This window comes from Felis catus, chromosome D4 (assembly GCF_018350175.1).
Source record: "Felis catus isolate Fca126 chromosome D4, F.catus_Fca126_mat1.0, whole genome shotgun sequence".
In the NCBI taxonomy this organism is placed as follows: domain Eukaryota; kingdom Metazoa; phylum Chordata; class Mammalia; order Carnivora; family Felidae; genus Felis; species Felis catus.
In genome coordinates this window covers 12,856,588-12,876,168 of record NC_058380.1, presented here as the reverse complement: position 1 = coordinate 12,876,168, position 19,581 = coordinate 12,856,588, and the positions used below count along the sequence as shown (strand labels likewise).

The 19,581-nt window shown below is 39.6% G+C and overlaps 1 protein-coding gene across 3 annotated transcripts in view; it reads right to left on the bottom strand.

Annotated features, from left to right (window-relative positions):
- Positions 1–1,918: 1,918 nt before the first annotated feature.
- Positions 1,919–19,581, bottom strand: part of SMC5 (structural maintenance of chromosomes 5) — a 94,182-nt gene continuing 76,519 nt past the window's right edge. Inside the window, exons 18-25 of one of the 3 annotated variants that reach the window (XM_003995387.6) lie at positions 10,734–10,859; positions 7,973–8,017; positions 7,459–7,554; positions 6,913–7,017; positions 6,595–6,714; positions 5,586–5,765; positions 5,411–5,506; positions 1,919–4,262 (exon numbers count right to left, since the gene is read on the bottom strand). In XM_003995387.6, coding sequence (XP_003995436.3) covers positions 4,122–4,262; positions 5,411–5,506; positions 5,586–5,765; positions 6,595–6,714; positions 6,913–7,017; positions 7,459–7,554; positions 7,973–8,017; positions 10,734–10,859 — 909 coding nt within the window. In that variant the 3' untranslated portion in view covers positions 1,919–4,121. Of the gene's footprint in view, positions 4,263–5,410; positions 5,507–5,585; positions 5,766–5,804; positions 5,824–6,594; positions 6,715–6,912; positions 7,018–7,458; positions 7,555–7,972; positions 8,018–10,733; positions 10,860–19,581 lie in introns of those variants that run through there. The other 2 variants (XM_045043636.1, XM_045043638.1) reach the window with 2 other exon arrangements.

Sequence of the window (19,581 nt, the reverse complement as noted above, 5' to 3'; positions counted from 1 at the left end):
TAAGCCACTTGGAAGATTGTTTCCAGCCTAGCAGCTAATATTTGAAGGTGAAGAATGACAGGTCAGACAACACTGGCACTACGTGAAGATTGTAAATAATATGAAGAGAACTTAAAATTTATTATTCTATCATAACACTGGACAGTTTGTCCCCAAACTTCTACACTGAAATGATGTGTCTCAACCTACTCCCCAGTGGGTATTTGGCAAGAATGAAGGGACCCCCTGGCACTGTGCCTTCCCCCACCCCTCTTCACATGTGGGCCTGGGCGCCACCCGAGTGTGGAAGCTTGCTCCCAAGAGAATAAAGGAAATAACGAGTTTCTTAATGGGTGGCCAGAAAGGTGAGGCACAATTTATGGCAGTCTGCCCCCAAACAGCCAGCCTGCGTCTCAGTGTCTCAGATGAAGCTGGGGCCGAGTCCGAAAGCTGCCCATAGGCCCCTCTCAGCTTCTCCAAACACTCTAGAATGAATCTAGGCAGAGCAGTCATGCTCTTTCTCTTTGGGGTTAAACAAAGCTGGCTACAAACAAAAACAAAAACCTAAAAAAACAAAATCTTCCAACCAATCACCAATTAACTAATTTCAGAGCAATGAGGGCATAGTCCTATCTCAACAACAACCCCCCCCCCCCAAAATCCAAATTTTCCCCCGGGAATAAAAAAATAAGCCCGAATGGTCAAAAGAGTCAAATCTCCCCAATGTGCAAAGCATATTATTAATTAGAAGCTTTCCAAAATAGATGGTGTGAGTATACAGTAATGAGACAGAGTGGAGTATCTTGAGGGTAGAGCATCGACCGGATTCAAATTTCATGAAGGTGTAAGAAAATAATTTTTTTTTTAATTTTTTTTTCAACGTTTATTTATTTTGGGGACAGAGACAGAGCATGAACGGGGGAGGGGCAGAGAGAGAGGGAGACACAGAATCGGAAACAGGCTCCAGGCTCTGAGCCATCAGCCCAGAGCCCGACGCGGGGCTCGAACTCACGGACCGCGAGATCGTGACCTGGCTGAAGTCGGATGCTTAACCGACTGCGCCACCCAGGCGCCCCAGAAAATAATTTTATCTCTACATCAAAAGTCTCCCTCAAAGCATACAGGTGCCTGTGTCCTTTGAAAAACTGACACAATCAATAAAATAGAACTCTATATTAACTTCACTTGAAAGGGAATTCTCAGACCTCGATGTATAAAATACACCATATATTATGCTTTTTAAGATTTAAATTACAAAACTGCAATGAAGCTGGAGAAAAAAAATGAGACATTGATGAAGTGCCACTAGGATGCCAGGTGCTGTTGATGCCCCTCAGCTCATCTGCTCCCTTCCACAACTCTGTATGAAGTATTCTCATTTCACAACAAGGGAACTGAGTCGAGACAGGAGCTTAATGTATGAAGACAAAATGATTCTTGTGAACGTTTTTAGCAAATCTAGGGCTTCAGGCTAAAAACTGTTGCCACTCGTGTTGTAAGGTGGCTTCCTCAGATGGTTGAAACCTTTTTTCATGATGTTCATTGCTTCGGTTAGACTGTAATCTCCTTGCAGGCAGGCAAAGAACTAAATATTTGATGGCTTTTGAACACAGACAGGCAAAAGCACACCAGACAGACTGGTTTTTCACTAAATGCGAAAAACAAAATGACTCTTAATAAGGCTGAAAGTGTGAAAACAGTTTTCAATTAAAATAACCTACGCTAGCTGTGCCTGGGTGGCCTGGGTCAGTTGAGCGTCCAACTCTTGATTTTGGCGCAGGTCGTGATCTCACAATTTGTGAGATCCAGCCTTCTGTCAGGCTCCATGCCTAGCACAGGGCCTGCTTGGGATTCTTGCTCTCCCTCTCCTGTTTCCCCACTCATTTGCCCGCGTATGTACTTTCTCTCTCTCTCAAATAAAAAACACCATACTCCAAAAGAATATGAAAATATGCATTTATTACCAACAAAGCGTTTCCCACAGAGGTCTTTTTCCCCAGTGATACACACACACGCACACACGCAGACACACACTATGGCAGGACAGAATTACATTTTTCACAGACTAAAGATTCATACTCCAAAGAAACAAGCACGTGTCCAAAAGACAATCAGAAAGCAAAAAATCTTTACTTTGAACACTAAAAATCTTTGAATAGAGACTCTCTCCTTAGGCAAATTAATGAGGATTTTCTCATTAAAAATACTTGTCACCTTCAGGTTTTGAATATTTTATTCATCAAATCAGACTTTCACTTGGCGTTTGTACAATTTGTATGTAATTAGAAATCAACCTTTGCAGAAAATATATGAAGTTTTAAGTGGCTGAGAATATAATGTGTTAGACTTATTCTCTTATTAATATGTTAAAATGATACATAATTTTTCATTTACAGTTCAAAATCCAATGTAAAACTAAATATTTGTCCAGTAGAGAAATATAAAATGCTTACAAACAAAGTATGGAATAATTACTGGCATATGTAAATTGCAATAAACTTGACCATTTGATTTGCAAACACAACTCATCTTCAAGCTCTGCCTGCCCACGGGTCACCTGCCTGCAGAAGGAAGATGGTTGGCACTCAGACACAAAACACAGGACAGTAAGCGTGTATCAGTAAAGATATTTTGGTGGAAAGCAAAGTATTAAACAACAGAAACATTTGGGAGCACTGTCCCTTTAATAGGTTACCAAGTTTTTCAATGTTTAGGTGAGTTGTTACACCAGTAAAAATGTTTTTTAAAATATTTTCATAATACATGCATTAGACTGAGAAGGCTCTTTTAAAATTTTTTCAAGAAAAAAATACCTTTTTAAAGAGAAAATGTCCAAGTGAGAGGATATAGACTTGCAGTTCATTATTTTTTGACCTAATAAGAATATAAATTTCCATGGCTATTTATGAATATACAAAGCCCAAACTGAATGCGATTCTGCAATTTATTCAAGCTACCAAGTCAAAAAAATAATTCTGTCATGACTGGAATGGATCCAATCCGTTGTTCAGAGAGACGTGTTCTTGGATTCGTCCATTATCTCACAAAATTTATCTTTTAAAAGAATAGAACTGTTTTGGCACTGTTAATTAGTGTAACTCAGAGATAAACAAATGATTCTCTAATTCTTCCCTGCTCAAAGAAAACAGTTCAAACTAGATTTTCTAGGACAGTGGGGTAGGATCAACATGGTAAGGAAGGACCTCAAAGCTTAAGTTCTAGAAACATATGTTTTGAAACAAATCAATGCTTTCCCTCACTCTTGACATAACACTGAGAAATTTCAAATATAAACTGTAGAAACCAGTATATGAAATCTTAAGAAAAAACCCTTCTAAAAATAATTATAAAAATGCTTTTAGAAATTGAAGATGTAAAATACAGTTGACTTTAAATTAAAAAAAAACAAACCAAACCCACCCCACACACACTTTACAGGGTTATTCTTTAAAAACTTGATTTTCTTCTGTCAATCTTTTGCTGCATGTTGCATCATCTAGTGGCCACCTTGTGGCATTTCAAACAAGTCCTACCGTTTTTGAAGCCCAGCATGTTTTTCCCTTGAGATACCAATACAATTAGAGTGTCAAGTTTCATAAAGTTTTTTTAAAGGCCCATAAAATCACATTTCCTAGTGGAGATAAGGTAATCCTTTTTAATAGGAAGAAATGAAGAGACTTGTCATAAATTATTATACATTAGTCTAGACATTTCCGTATCAATTTTTAAAAAATTAAATAGAACACTGGGAGGAAACTATGACTTGAGCTGCAGAGTCCTCTTTAGACTCTGACAGTAATTAAAGTTACTCTGGAATTCTAGCTGGAGGTTAGCAGGCCCACCACACTTCCCCTACACCTGTGATGTAACACAGTCAACACCTTTTATCATGGGAACCCCGTGACATACAGCCAGAGGGCCAAGGACTCAAGTTCAACAAAAGCTGAAGACTAATTTCTACTACCGGATAATGTTCCACAGACAGAAGTTACTACGGTCTCCAATCATCAACCCGTTTGTGTTTAACAGGTTTTCAAAAATGACTGATCTCTTAGTCTTTAGTGAATCTCCTTTTATTCAAGCGAGCCACACTTAGAAACAGGATTTAACCAGAGAAACGTCACAGCTGTCGCCCTCTACTTTCACTGCGGTTGAGTGAACGTGATGCGCCGCCGCCGCCTCTGGAAAGCCTTTAGGTTCCACCTGTTAGGTTCCAACATATGAGGACCGTTGTAGACAAACAACACAGTCATCTTTTCAGAATAAGGAAGATTCTGCAGGAGCTGTGTTAAAACAAAGGGGCGCATAATGCCGTATATTAAGCACAATTTACCGGCCTCACGTGGTGGGTCAAGTCAAATGTTACTTTATTTCTAACATAAATGAAATACTTCTGAAGTTCTCAGTTCAACATAAATCCTGCCAGACTGTGATCCTTCCTTGAGCGAGCGCACCTGAAGCCCGGCCTAATGATCAACATGCCTTGTCAGTATTTCCCAGGACAAATAAGATCCTACAGCTTCCTAGGTTGACCCTGGAAGTAAGTCCTTCAGAACATCCCTGGGATCCATTCTTTCACTCATTTATCCACAAACACTTCACAAGCAACTTGTACGGTCGTGAAAGATTGGTAGCCTGAAAAGTGTGTGACAGAGGGGTGGGTTTTTAAGGGCAGGGTGTTTGGTAGACAACAGAGCATTAACAGGTCTGGCTATTCCAGAGAGTATGTGCCAGACCCAGAAGACAGATTATACTCTTCAATAAAAATGTGCATTTAAGAGGGACTTGCCAATAAAATTTTTCATGCATACTTAGTTTTAAAAAGAAAATCCAGTAACGTTAATAAACACAGCTTTGAGTTTACTGGTCTTACAATTCACCTACAGCACAAGATGTAACAAAAGACGATTTCCTGTTGTAATGGTTCTAGCTTACGGAAAATTCTCTGTAAGGATGATTCTGCTTTTATCGAAGTTAATGTGAGAAAAGAAGATGTTGGCTTAACTTGCGATTTCCTCTGGGTCAGGGCAGTGGTGCTGGTGAACGGTGAAGGGCAGTACATCCCTGGACGGGCCCTTCTGGGGACACGAGCATCTCAGGTCTGAGCGTGGAATCCCCTGCCGCTTGTTAAAAGTGCTAACAGAGAACTTATCTAGAGAAGGAGTAAGTGCCAAAACCAGGGAGGAAATCTTGGTTCTAGAACATAATTCTATGCCTCCTACGTTTCTTCTTGCAATAATAAGGTCTCTGATTAAGTATGTCACTGGAACTTGTCCCCTTTAGTAATATAAATACTACTGTAATCCTTGGAGTTCCTTTTGTGGGAGTATTTCTGCTCACCTTTATGTATTGGGCCATAAAATCTGCTACATGATGAAGCCACAGGGGACTTCGGAGTTACATGAGCTCTTTAAGATTACTGATTACCCACCTTTGGTGTAATAAAGAAGTACTGAGATGTATTTTCTTTACAAGCAGTATTTACAACCATTTCAAACACTCTCCGTTCATTGATCGGGTCCATTCCCTAAACAACAATGATACTGATTACATTTACATCCACCACAAGATGCAATAAAACCCAGGTAAAGGAGTAAGCTCCACACCTGATTGATCTCATCAACTACTCTGAACGGACATCGATTGAGTTCCTGAAGGGCCATCAAGTACAACATCGTGGACACGCTTCTTTCACCCCCGCTCTGGTGGTGTGGAGTTAACTCATGCAGCTGTGTGCTGCTGCGGAACTTGACTCGAATCCGGATGCCATACTTATCATAGTCCTCCTGTGAAACGTTCACATACTTGTTGAAGGTTCCGGGTTTCTCGGGCACTTACATACTACTATTCGAAAAGAGACTGAATAAATCCATTAGAAGAGGAAAAGCCGTAAAATTTAGTGACTGTAGTTTTATTTCAACAGATCTGTGAAGATGTCTAAAGGCCTGTAGACGGCAACTAGTTCTTTGATACTTTGTTGTTGCAGTTTATTTGTAAATAAAAAAAAAAAAAGAAAGAAAGAAAACTGAGGTATAGTACCTGCTTTACAAAATAACTGTGAGGATTAAACAATCATCCTGTTTCATCTATAATTCCCCCAACTCCTTTTTTCAATTATTTTAAAGCAAATCCCCGTTGATCACTTGATGTATTTCTGAAAGGAAATTATTTTACCTATACTTGCAATGCCTTAACTTACAGCTCAAGAAACTAGTAACAAATTTGCAAATATTTTCATTCCTGTGTACTCTCTCTTGCTAAAAACGGAAACCACTAATAGACTGTATTTCAGTCAAGTTTGCCAATCTGCTTAGGAATGTTGTAATGTGGACAGTGGTGGGTTTATAAATCAATTCACGCAGAGCCAAATAACCATTACCTCCCCGGATACAAAAAGTCAGTAAGATGCTAGCGACTGATCTCAAATGTCACACACACACACACACACAAACACAAGTGACTGCGATGGACTCCCGCAGTGGTATTTTCCTTCCTTTGAACGATTTTTTAGTAAGCAAAACTGTCACAGGCCTCATTCTACAATTAACAATTCACACGTACTCTCAGCACATAATTAAAACTACTCGCCAGGAAACACGTGAAATGCAGTTTTACCTCATTTTCTGTATGCAGATCAACTTCACCAGCACACTGCATGGAACTAAAAAAATTGCTGAATTTTTCATTAATTTTTTCTACGAGCTCTTTTAAAGGATTAAGCCACCTTTCTTTTACCTGCAAATAAATTCAATATAAAAACACAAAAGAAGTATTACTATATTGATAGAAAACTGTCCCTAAGAAATGTAGTATCAATCTAGCCACGAGGCCATGTGTAACTGTTCGTTCCATGTAATTTCACTTTGCGCCGTTCTATGTTCCCGTGGGATAAATGGTGAGCACGCAACAGAAGAAAAGATAAAGGTTAACTACCTGTGAAATGTTTTCCCTGTATTTATCCAGTTCAACTTTCTTTATCTTTAGTTCCTCAGTTAATTGCTCTATTTCTTCTTCTCTTTTTGTGTATTCCTCAACGACCTGCCAGGGAAAAAGAATATTGAAGACAAATCTACCAAAGGATAAAATTACAGGGAATTGTGCATCAATTAAAACGTGAAGTGAAAATGCCCATTGTGTCACACTGTTTGTATGCAACTCATTTATGTTCTTGTACTGAAAGTGTTTTTCATCCTCAAAAAAAAAATAGACGCTGCAGTATTCCAGGTTAGCCCCACTATTCTTTTTATAAAGGAAAGGCACAGAACAGTGTGTTCCTTAGGAAGAGTCTATTTAAAATTCTAATAGATTCAGAATCTGGCATTTAAAGCACATTGTTCCTGCTGTCTAGCTTATTATTACCAAGAGCTCTAGTACAGAGTGGGAGGCCGGCACTGGAGCGAAGTGTGTGCACGCGCGTGCGTGTGGGGTGTGTGGGGAGAGTGGCGGTGCCTGAGGGAGGCCAAAGGGGAAGAAGCATACTGTGGGATTCAGTCCTGTGAAGCAAGAAGCTCTTGATCTTTCTTCAGTTAATAAAGCATCAATTTCATCCAACGTGTTTGGAAGATCCTGGAAAGCCTAAAGAAGAAAAGAATGGTCTATTATTAGCAGACAGTACAGCAAAGGCAGTTCAATTTGAATAAATATTCTGCTGAGTATCTACTATGTGTTCAACAGCATGCTAGCATACAAGAAATCAAAGGAACTAAACAGGGTTTTGGGCCTTCAAACAGCTTACACTTTAAAAAATGCGAAACATATTGACTGAATAACACTGGGTAACACCTTAAGGCAGAGTATCAATGTTGAGTATTACAGTAAGCAGTATATATCATACAGACTAAGGGAAGTATCAGTTCATGCTAGAGGAGCTACAAGAGAGTTAAGAGAAGGTAAGAGGCCTCAACTTCATCTCTGGGCCTTAGAGCAAGTAGCTAGGGAAAGGCAAGGCAGAGGGGAGACAGGAAGCTTGGAAAAAAGAATGAGTGCTGCATACCATGGGGGGTGAGGAGTTGTGTCCATTTGGAATGGTGGGTACTTGCTGAATTGGTAGAATGGGTCCAGAATATGTGGGGCATTGAAAGAGAGCAAGAAGTTAGAACTTTATACTGTACTTATGAAGAACGACAAAAGCATCTTAAGAATCCGGTTACTTTGACGGCAGAATCTCACGGTAGTACAGCTGACCCTCGACCAACACAAGGTTGGGGAGGCCGACCCCCACTGTGAGTCAAAAACATACGTATAACTTTTGACTCTCCTAAACGTAACTACCCACAGCCTACTGCTGACTGGAATCCTTACTGATAACATCAACAGTGGATCAACACATATTGTGGATAATACATGTTTTATATACTGTACTCTTACAATAAAGGAGGCTGGAGAAAAGGAAATGTTAAAGAAAAACATGAGAAAAATATAGCACTGTTATTTATGAAAAAAAAATTTACACATAAGTGGACCCTCACAGTTTAAACCCCTGTTGTTCGAGGGTCACCTGTACGACCTTTGGAGTCCAGGAGGTAGAGACAAGTCAGGGCAGACCCCTTCCTATCTGGGAGGAAAATGGTACACTGTGTTGCTAGCACAACCTGCAATGATCGCGTCGTATGAGGTACAAAATGAATCTTAAAACTCTGAAAAAGACCTTGAAATAATACATTAATATCTTATGTCTTTTAACTGTTTCGAAAGCAGTTCAACATCTACAGCCCTTCAGATAGGAAGTATCCGCTGTCGACGTGACTTGTCCGCTGGGCTTTCACCCTGTGCTTGACTTAAATGTGCTGGGTGTCTTCACCTGACTCCCTAACGGGTATCCTAAATCTTAGATGGTCACGCAGAAATCTTCACTTCACACACCCTCCCTACCAATGTGAACAAACCTATTTCTCCTTCAATCTTCGTCATCTCAGTCAACGGCAGAATGTAGGGGTTGGTTTTCTCTCTCACCCTCCACCTCCAATCCATCAGCAAGTCCTGCTACTGTCAGTAACAGATCCGCAGATTGGCACGCTTCCCTCTTCTCCAGCCTCCTACCCCGATCCCTGCTGCTATTATTTCTGGCCTGGTCCAAAGCAATAATCTTCTGAACGGTCTCACTGCACTAGTTCTGTATCCCTACTGGATTCTTCACCTGGCTGGCAGTCAGAGTGCTTTCCTACATGCCCGTGAGCCACATCCCTCTTCATAATCTTCCAGTGGGTGCCATCTCAAAATACAACCCAAACTCCTTCTGTAGGCTGTAAGACCCTACATGGTGTGACTTGTGCCTTCGTTTATGCCTGGATTACCAAGTTTCAACCGACTGAGATTCCTTCCATACTGACACATGACGCATACACTTCTGCCTCGGGGCTTCATGAGGAGCAATTTCCTCTGCCTGGAACACTTTTCTCCCCAAACACTCACTTGACTAATTTCTTCTCTGCATTCAGGAATCATCTAAAATAGCTATCTTCTCAAAGGAACCTTCTCTGACACTCTATCCTCTTACCTTGTTTTATTTTTCTTCTCAGCACCTCTCGATAGCTGACATTATCTATTTGCTTTTTAATTCGTTTGTCTGCCCCACCCTCCACACTCGGATGTAAATTTCAGTAGAGAAGTATCTGTCTTGTTCAAGGCCTGATAGATCAGTAACATTTTTAATATACGAATTATCTTCTAATTTTGTTTCTTTCGAAAACAGTACAACTTATCAAGGGTAGAACTGTACTGCTACTCTGAAAGAAACTACAGACATTGGACTAATATTTACTTTTGTAACTAAATGTACTTAGGAAAAGTTCTAGTATATTTTTATAGAAACAACAACCACACAATTTGTCTCATAGCTACTAAATCCCCATTATGTACCCTAATAGATCCGTTCTCTGTGGTGTCTGTGTCTAATACAGTAGAGTAAAATCTTTGAGGATTTGAAAATTCTAATCTAAATGAGTTTTTTTCCAGTTCTATTTATATCTTTAGTAGACATTCATTAGTTATTAAAATAGAGATTAGACATTAATTATTGAAATAGGGAAATACATATTTCACTACCTACTGAAATTAAGATAAAGTATTTTATCTAAATATTTTAAAAGTAGTTTTCTATTTTATTTAGACATTACTCTGCAAGAAGTAGGTATGTTGGACAAGGTGTGATCCCTACTTGCCAGATAAAGCTTAGGGTCACGGGGCCCCAAGTCATGGTAGAACGTGAACTACGGGCAGCGTCTCATTTATTAACTGAACTGAACAGTATGTTAGCACATAAAATACAGGGAGGAAAGGCTCTTTTCTCCTTTTCTTACCAACAGATGTTAGCCCTAAAGATCAAACCATAAATAAGCACCCTCATTTCCAGAAAAATATGTTCACTTTGCCTTTTTCTAAACATCCTCTATTTACTGTTTCTTATAAACTAATTACCAATGGTATGTGTCCATAAAAAATTACACCCCACCTCCTGCCCCCACCTCTTACAAGTAGGTTGGGGGAAAAAAGCCTTTTGTCGCAAGAATGAATGTTCTGGTAGTGGTAATTGGGCAAGGGGACAGCAATAACCAACAACTGGTGCCCAAGTTTGAAGACAGTAAAGAAAATCCATTAAGCTTGATGACATACACATTCAGCTTAAAAATGGGAAAATCCCATTATTTCTTTCAGCACATTGTTTCTTATGGCACATTACAATGACTACACACTTTGAGCTTAAAAATAACGTGTTGAGTATATAACTTGTAGCCGTATATACTTTTTATACTTACTGTCTGGTATTCTTGAGGAACCGTCTGCTCTGCGCCCAGGTTACATACTTGCCTAGCTCTCTTCATCAGCTCCTTGCATTTCTGCAGTAATCTCTGTCTGCTTTCATCCAGCTCAATGAAATGTTGCTAAATGTAAGGAAACATTTTTGACAATTTGTAGGTTACCATTAGAGGATGACTTTATGAAATGACCACATTATACATGTATCTTGGAGGCACTGTGGATTCAGTTCCAGACCACCTCAATCAAGTGACTATCACAATAAACCAAGGCAAATGAATTTTTTGGTTTCCTATATAACCAAACATATATATATATATAATATATATATACACATATAAACATGTCATATATATAAAAGTTATTTACTATACTGTAGTCTAGTAAGTGTTCAACAGCATTATCTAAAAAAAACAATGTACATACCATATTTAAAAAATAATTTTATTGTCAAAAAAATGGTAACCACCACGTGAGCTAGTAGCAAAGCCTCTTGCTTACCACAGGTCACCATAACAAATAATGAAATATTATGCAATATCTGAAGAATTGTAGCACATAAAGAAATAAAATGAGGTATGCCTGATATGAAATAAATTAGGGAATTTCAACTGATAAATCATCTAAAAACCATACCTCAAAAATCCTGACAGCTTTTGTTAGAGAGTAAATTTGAACTTAAACTTTAAAATTTATCAGCACATAATGTGACATTTCTCTAGTCCTTAAGACCTCTGAAATTTAAATTCACTTTCTCCTGAAACAGTTTAACTTAGCTATATATAATCATGCTCGAATAAAATTTGAAATACACAGTACATAGGTTTCCTATCTGAAAACTCAGTACTCGAATGTAAAGAGAACCTTTCAATAGTGTTTGGTAGTTTTCCAAGTGCCTTTCATGTACTTATCATTTATTCATGGACCCATTCATTCCTTCACCAGATAATTACAGGGAATCCATTATATAAATGTCAGTATTTTATTATGCACTGAACAGAGAGAGGTGAATAAGGAGAAAGCTACACAAAATTATTATCATAAAAGAAACAGCTACTATTTATTGAAAGCTTATGTGCTGTGCGCTTCACATAGGATTCCCTCCTCACAATACCGTACAATGATATTATTTCCCATTTTGCACATTAAAAAGAGAATTAAAGCATCTTGGCCAACCTCACACATTTAGTTGCAGGCTGTCAGGATTCACATCCTTGCCTGCTTCTAGAACTCCTGCTCCTTTCATTATGGCACCATGCCTCTCAGGGGAAAGCAAAGCCAGCATGTGGGGGGGGGGGGGGAGGGAGGGGAGAATGCAGGAAGGGCAGAGTGGTCATAGAAGCTATGACAGGTGAATGGTCTTCAAGGACAAGTAAGAAATGACTAAAGAGGAAGCAGCAGAAAGCATTCCTAGGACAGCTGATTACAAATGATGGAAGGAAAGCCTCCTTAGAGGCTTATTTAGGGAATGACAAAACTACCATAGCTGGAGAGGAGGTAAGGTTGTAAATATCAGAGTGGTAAGGTAGGCAAGAGCCAAATGTGAAGTTTCTGGGTAACGAGGAGGGCGGACTGGAATGCCTTCTGTGGGCCAAGTTGGTTATAACCACTATCCTGTGTGTTAATTGATCCAATCATCATTACAGTCTTAGAGAAATCCATTATCTTTTTTACATGTGGCTCAGAGATACTAAGAAACTTGCTCAAGGTTATAGCAAGCAAACAGGTTCCTAAGAAAACCGGTCTAGTTTGCTCTTTCCATTAAACCTCAAACTTTGGTCTGCCCACACAAAAAAACTAGAGGGGTGAGGGAGGGGGATGGTGAAGACTGTTAAAACAGTATTGATGCCCAGCCACGAGACGGATCTCCTGATTAAGATCTCTAGGGCAGAGGCCTGGACATTTGTATTATTAACAAGGTACTCAGGTGAGTTTTGTGCTTATAAGTTGGATAGCAGATAAATTCAGGAGTACATACTGAACAGAACTCAAAATACAAAGCCAGCCTGACACGAATCAATGGTACTATGGTCTCTATATCTGAGAGAAAAGAAAGAGAATGTTAAAGACTCCCTATCACCCTTGCTTTGCTCTCAGGGCAGATCACACTGAAGCAGTATAAACAAGGGCCAGATGGAAACCAAACACTCCTCGAGTCTTCCACTCCTTTGTATCCCTCTGGGCCTTGACAAAGGATCGCAACAGTACAGCAAAGAAATACAGGAGTTGAACATCGAGGCCTCTGGGCTTCAGAAGACACAACCTCACTCAACAGTTGCCTACTTAAATCTTTCCCAAAGAATAATGTTCTTTCTGGACATACATGCTTTTGACATACCTCTACATATAGCACCTGTTTTCCCCCCACTCCAAACCAGAATTCATGGTGAGCTTTTTTTTGTGGGGGTAAGGGGCAGCAAGAAAGAGAGCATACAATTATGTAAGATAATGTTGTCAAGTCAGACTAGCGAAAAAGGCTTTATTAATAATTTTGCTTAGAGTCTACCCTTTAACAGTTAATAGGCAACAAACTTCATCTGTGTAAGACCTAGGGAGAGAAAAAGGCAAATTTACCAACTATGGCTCACCAACATCTCAGAAAGAACTACTCTGTGGGTATATATTCTGAAAGAATAAGCATTAGCTTTTCTCTGAAATTCTTTTTGAGAAAGTTCAATGGTCATGAACCACGTCCAAGGACATTTTACAAGGAAAAACCTCTCTAAGAGGGCCCTCTAGTGGAACAAATCAGAATTGTTCACAGCATTTCTTGTAAACTATAAATAGGATGTTGCACACAAAATCAACACAGTTAAGTATTCTACTTGACAATTTATTAAAAGAAGAGTCAAAACGAACAATTTCCTGTATGAAAAAAAACTGGAGTTCTAGGTCTTAAGGATTTCTACTAGAATATTAGTAAATAAAAACATTTCTACCTCAATTTTCCTCTGCTGTAAATATAAGCATCACATTTCATAGCAATTTAACAGATTCAAATTTAAACATTAAGTTTTAGTGCATATCACATAGAATACATATCTTAGAAATATGGAAATAAAAGATAGTGATCTTGACTAATATACAAGACTACAAGTTCTATTTCAATCAAATAGTAAAAACAAATGAAGTAATGGCGATAATACTATTGACTTGTTAAATGATCCCCCCTCGCCCCAAAAGAGATCTCCCTTAAATAAAAAAAAAAAAGTCTGAAATCGTTTTTGCAGGAGAGGGAAGCAGGTAGCCACAGAGGGCAATATTAGATGAAAGAACAGAATTTCTAAATTTAGTAGGAGGCTAAATACATTTAACAATTTCTAATTCTTATCACTAATTCTGATGTAAATCTGTATTTTTTAAGGAAACTGTCTTTGTGCTAGACAGTGTATTTAAGCATCTTGATCTATATTCAAGTGAATGAGGACGCCTGGGTGGCTCAGTCGGTTGAGCGTCCAACTTCGGCTCAGGTCATGATCTCACAGTTTGTGAGTTCAAGCCCCGTGTCAGGCTCTGTGCTGACAGCTCAGAGCCTGGAGCCTGCTTCACATTCTGTGTCTCCCTCTCTCTCTGCCCCTCCCCTATTCACACTCTGTCTCTCTCTCTCTCTCTCTTAAAAATAAATAAACATTAAAAAAAATTTAAAGTGAATGAGCACAATATTCCCACAAGTCAGACAGGTATTTTAATACCTATGGCTGTAAACAAACAAGAGACACGGAGTAGAGTTAGAAAACCAGTGCGTGGTTTAAAAGCAACCAAAAACCCAACCAAGTAATAGGTATATCCATTGTGTCCACCTCCACATTTAGACATACAGCTTACAAACTTGTCCTGATGATACTCCAGACGTCATTACCAAAACAGGCTCGCCACCATTCGCCTCCCTTGGGATGTCTGACAGGTCCAGAACCCTGCTGCCCTATTTGCCTTCCAACGGTTTGAGGACTTCTCAAACTACATGATGGTTAAGTCACCTTGAGTTCCCTCATGGACACAATCTCTACTGAAACTCTGTGTCAATATTCTTTTGTGAACATGTTTTCATGAGGAGGCTAAAATGGGAAGTGGTACTAACGGGTCCTTGGTGTAACCTGCCATGTGTTCAAGGGGACAAGCAGAAAAAACACCCCACTAGTTCTCCTTGTTTCAAATGAAGGAGGAAAGCAAGACAGAATAGTAAGAGCATCTGTGGGTCAATGACAGCCAGCAGAAGAAAGAGAACAAGGGAAAGAGAAGGTGCACTGCCACACATCGTACCACATATTCTCTCACTCATTTGGATGATTCAAGATGTGGGCTCAGTGAGCACGGTCAGTCAGCAACAAACAACTACTACTGAGGACCCAGCGTAAAAAATCAAACAACCTTACAAAGGAGATGGAGAAAGCAATTTTCAGATCAACTCATTACAAAGAGAAACAGAATGGTGCAAGATACTGCTGAGGAAATGCAAACTCAAGTTGGCTAGCATCGAGTAAGACCGGTGTGGAAAAACCTGTGTGCGTGCAGGCATGTCTGCGAGGGGTGAGGAGGCTGACGACTGAGTGGCTAGTTCCAGGGAACGAAATCTAAAGGGATAAGCAACAAACCAGAGATTATCTGTCTGGACGGTATAATGGGGCCATCTTTGTAAAAAAATTACTGACTCAAGGACTGAAAACAAAACCTCCTCCCAAGAGGCTTTCCTATTCCCTATAGTCCACTCTGCTCAAAGTATTAACACTGCTGCTGCTACGAACACAGAAAACCCTGACACAGATCGAAGGCTGGAAGAGCAGCTCTATGTCAAGATTAGGGTGAAGTCTGGGAGAACGCTTCCCCCAAGCCATGGTGATTTCCTGATGCTTCTGTAAACAGGACACAAACCCATAGGTTTCTTCAGCTCATTAATGCTTAATTCGAAATTAAAACTTGAGGCACAAGGATCCAAGACTGTATTGTGTGACTGGACTCTGTCCACACAGCACTGGCATGATGGGTCAACTTCTTCATGATAGCATCTATGATACCACTTCCCATCCTGAACAACCAGGTTCACAGGCTCACTCAGCGTAGCACGGGCTCTATAATTATTTATCGACAGAACACATGAGGGCAGATGACTTCCCTCACACTCCATGAAATAAATACAGATGAGGCGAGTTCCATATCCAGTCCCCCACAGCACCCATGGCCTCCCGTCCCCCACCCCATTTGGGTACTATCTTTTTGTCTTTTTTTCTCCTGGATCCCTTCCACATGTTCAGAATGACTATGGCTACTCCTGCTGCCTTCCTCCCCCTTTTTTGCTTGGGAGGGGAAGAAGGGAGGGAAGGACTTTCCCATCTTTTAAGCCTCCGGCTTTGGCTCTAAGTGAACTAATCAATCCTACCATATCAAACCTGACCTTTAGCTCCTTCTGGCTAGGTGTGTTTATGCTTGCTTACTACTCTCAGATGCTTATCTGCTAGCAAAATCTTGTTTCTTCTGATTTCTTTGAGCCATAAGCTTTTTCAGGAAGTGGAGTCTGAAGAAGCTGCCTTCCAAATAATGAAGCTGCAAGTCTGCTCTGATTTAATGTTCCCACTTCTCTGTGCGGTCCTGTATTTCTTAAAACCTATCATCTCAGGCTGTTGCTGCTGAATGACACTACAACACTTCACTACTGCACAACACGAGTGTTCTCCAAGAGACAGGCGTAAAGTGAATCATCTACAGACCCCGCCAGAGCGTAGCAGACCCTGGGAAGGTAGGAGCGTGGATGACAAAGGGCACAAGGGGACTTCAAATACATGACAAGCTTTCAAAAGCCGCAACAAATATGGCAGTGTTACATCTGTCAGGGATAAGGGGCACATGGAAGTTATGTTACTCCTCCTACCCTGGTGTAGCTTTACAATTTCAGACTTGAAAATATTCGAAAAATAGACTTTCTTTAAATGTGTTTTCAGAGTTGAAGTGTAATTGGTGAACAAACTACACGTCAAGTGTACAACCTGATGAGTTCTGATGAACATACACAACAGTGAACCTGTTACCCCCAAGATGACAAATACATCTATCACAGTCAACACCTTGTCCTGCTTTGTAATCCATCCCCTCTGACCAAGCCCAGGCAACTGCTGACTGATTTGTTACTGCGCATTCTACGTTCCATAGAATTCATACAAATGGAGTCAGTTTTTTCGGTCTGGCTTCTTACACTCAGCATTAACTGAGAACCATCATGCTGGGTCTCAGTAATTCATCCCTTTTAATGGCTGAGTAATATCCCCTTATGTGGATAGACCATAATTTGCAACCACTTACCGCTGCTGGACATTTGTTTTCAGCTTTTAGCTGTTACCATACTGCCACACGTTCCTGTACCCATCTTTCATGGATGCAAGCTTTCATTTCTTTTGGGTAAATACTAGGAAAGGAATGGCTGCATCATATGGCATACAGACGTTTAGCACTTAAGAATCTCTCCAATGATTTTCCAAAGTGGTTACACTCTTTAAGTCTCTACCAGTATGTATGTGAGTTCCAGGTGCTTTACTTCCTCACCAGCACTTTGGTATGGTCCGTCTTAAAGTCTGTCATTCTAGTGCATCTGTGGTAGTAGCTCATTATAAGTTTAATTCACACTCTCTAGTGACTGACAAAGCTGAGCATCTTTCCCTGTGCTTATTTGCTGTCTGTGTATTTTCTCTAGTGGAGACCATGCTAAAACCTTTTGCCCATTTTCTGAGTAGGTTGTTAGTCTTCTTAATATTGATAGTTGTATAAAAGTTCAGGGGTCAGCAATCTTTTTCTACACAGGGCCAGCAGGTTAAGTATTTTAGGTGTTGAGGGCTTATATATAATCTTTTTAAAAAAATGGAAAAGCTATTAGCTTGTAAGGATTGTGTATAAGCAGATGTTAGGCTAGGTATGGCCCCTGTGACAGCCCTTCATCTTGATACACTTCATTAGTTGTATGTGTTACAAATATATTCTCCCCATTTGTAGCCTGCCCTTTAACAGCATCTATTGAAAAGCAAGTTCATTTTGAAGTAAAACTTCTGATACCTTTTCCTTAATGTAGTTCATGCTTCTTGTGTTCCATTCTATTTTGCTAAAACTAAGATCACTAAGATTTCTTTTCTTGCCTTCAAAAAGCTTTTAGCTTTAGTTCTTACTTAAGTCTATGACCCATTTACATGTGGTATGAGGTAAGGGTTGTAGCTCATTTTTTGTATATGACTATTCTATTGTTCTAGCTCTATTTGTTAGACTATTCTTTCTCCATTGAATTGCCTTGATATTGCCTTGCCAAAAAACAACTGACTATGTATGTGTGAATCTATTTCTGGATTCCCTATTCTGTTCCACTGAGCCATATGGGTCTATTTTTACCCCAATACAATGATGTCTTCATTACTGCAGCTTTCTTTATAAGAAGTCTTAAAATTAGGAAGGGTGAGTCACGGAACTTGTTCTTTTTCAAAGTTCTAATAAGCTTGTCAATTTCTAAAAAAAAACCCTGCTGGGAATTTCATTAAATCTATAGATTTGGGAGAGAACTGACATTTTAACAAATCCTGATTCTATTATCCATGAACACAATGATTCTCTCCACTTACTTACATCTTATTTTAACTTCAGCAAAATATTGTACTTTTCAGTATACAGACAGGTCTTATAAATGTATCCCTAAGCATTTTATATTTTTGAAGCTATTAAACACAGTGTTGTTTTTAAACTTCGATTTCCAACTGTTCATTGCTAGTAGACAGAGCCACAACTGATTTTGAACTTCTGTATTGAACTTGTATTCCGCAACCTTGCTAAATGCACTAACAGAACTTACAGCATTTTTGTAAATTCTTTAACATTTTCCACAGAAATGATGTCTGTCTGAAATAGGTTTTTGTTTTTTCTTTATTGCATTGGCTAGAACAGTGTGGAACAGAGGTGAGTAGTGAGCATTTCCTTGTTCGCAATCAGTAGGAGAAAGCTTCCTTCCATTCCTTTGCCAAGGGGTATGGTATCAGCTAACGGTTTTGGGTGAATGCCCTTCATAAGCTGGATAAAATGTCCTTCTATTCTTAGATGCAGAAAGTTTCTATCATAAAAAGGATGCTAGATGTTGGCAAATATTTACTCTGTATACACTGAGATGATCATCTGGTTTTTGTGTATTGTCCACATAATGAACTACACTGATGACTTTCCAAACGTGAGATCAACTTTGTATACTTCTGGGATAAACTCATTTGGTTAGGATGTAATACTCTTTTACATGCTGTTGGATTTCATTTGCTAACTTTCTAAATCTGCTCACCTTTTTAAAAGAATTTTTGCATCTAAGGTTCATGAGTGATACTGGTCTGTAGTTTCCATTGTGTGGTTTTGATACTGGGGAATGCTAGCCTCATACAATGTGTTGAGAAGTATTCCCCTCCTCTTCAGGTAGAATTGCTATTAATTCTTCGGTTACGTGCTTGGGCCTGGAGCTTTGTGGTAAGGTTTTTAAGTACAAACTTAATTTCTTTAGTAAAAAGAGGGCTATTCTAATTGCTCTTCAGGAACTTTTGATAGTTCATGGCTTCTAAAGTTTGCCCATTTCTTCTAAATTGTCAAATTTACTGCCAGAAAGTTGTTCACCATATTCTCCTGACACCCGCTTAGCACATCTAAGAACTGCAGTGCTATGTTAGATCTCCTGCCGGGTTCCTTTTGCCTACATTGTGGCCTGGAAGCTCTCCCTGAAGTAAGCTGAGGGAGCCACAGGGCTCACCTCGCACTGTTCCTTCTCCCCAAAATCACTGTCCTGTGCTGCCTGTTATCCAGTGTCTGCACATCACTGTTTCATATATTTGGTCCTATCTTTTAGTGGTT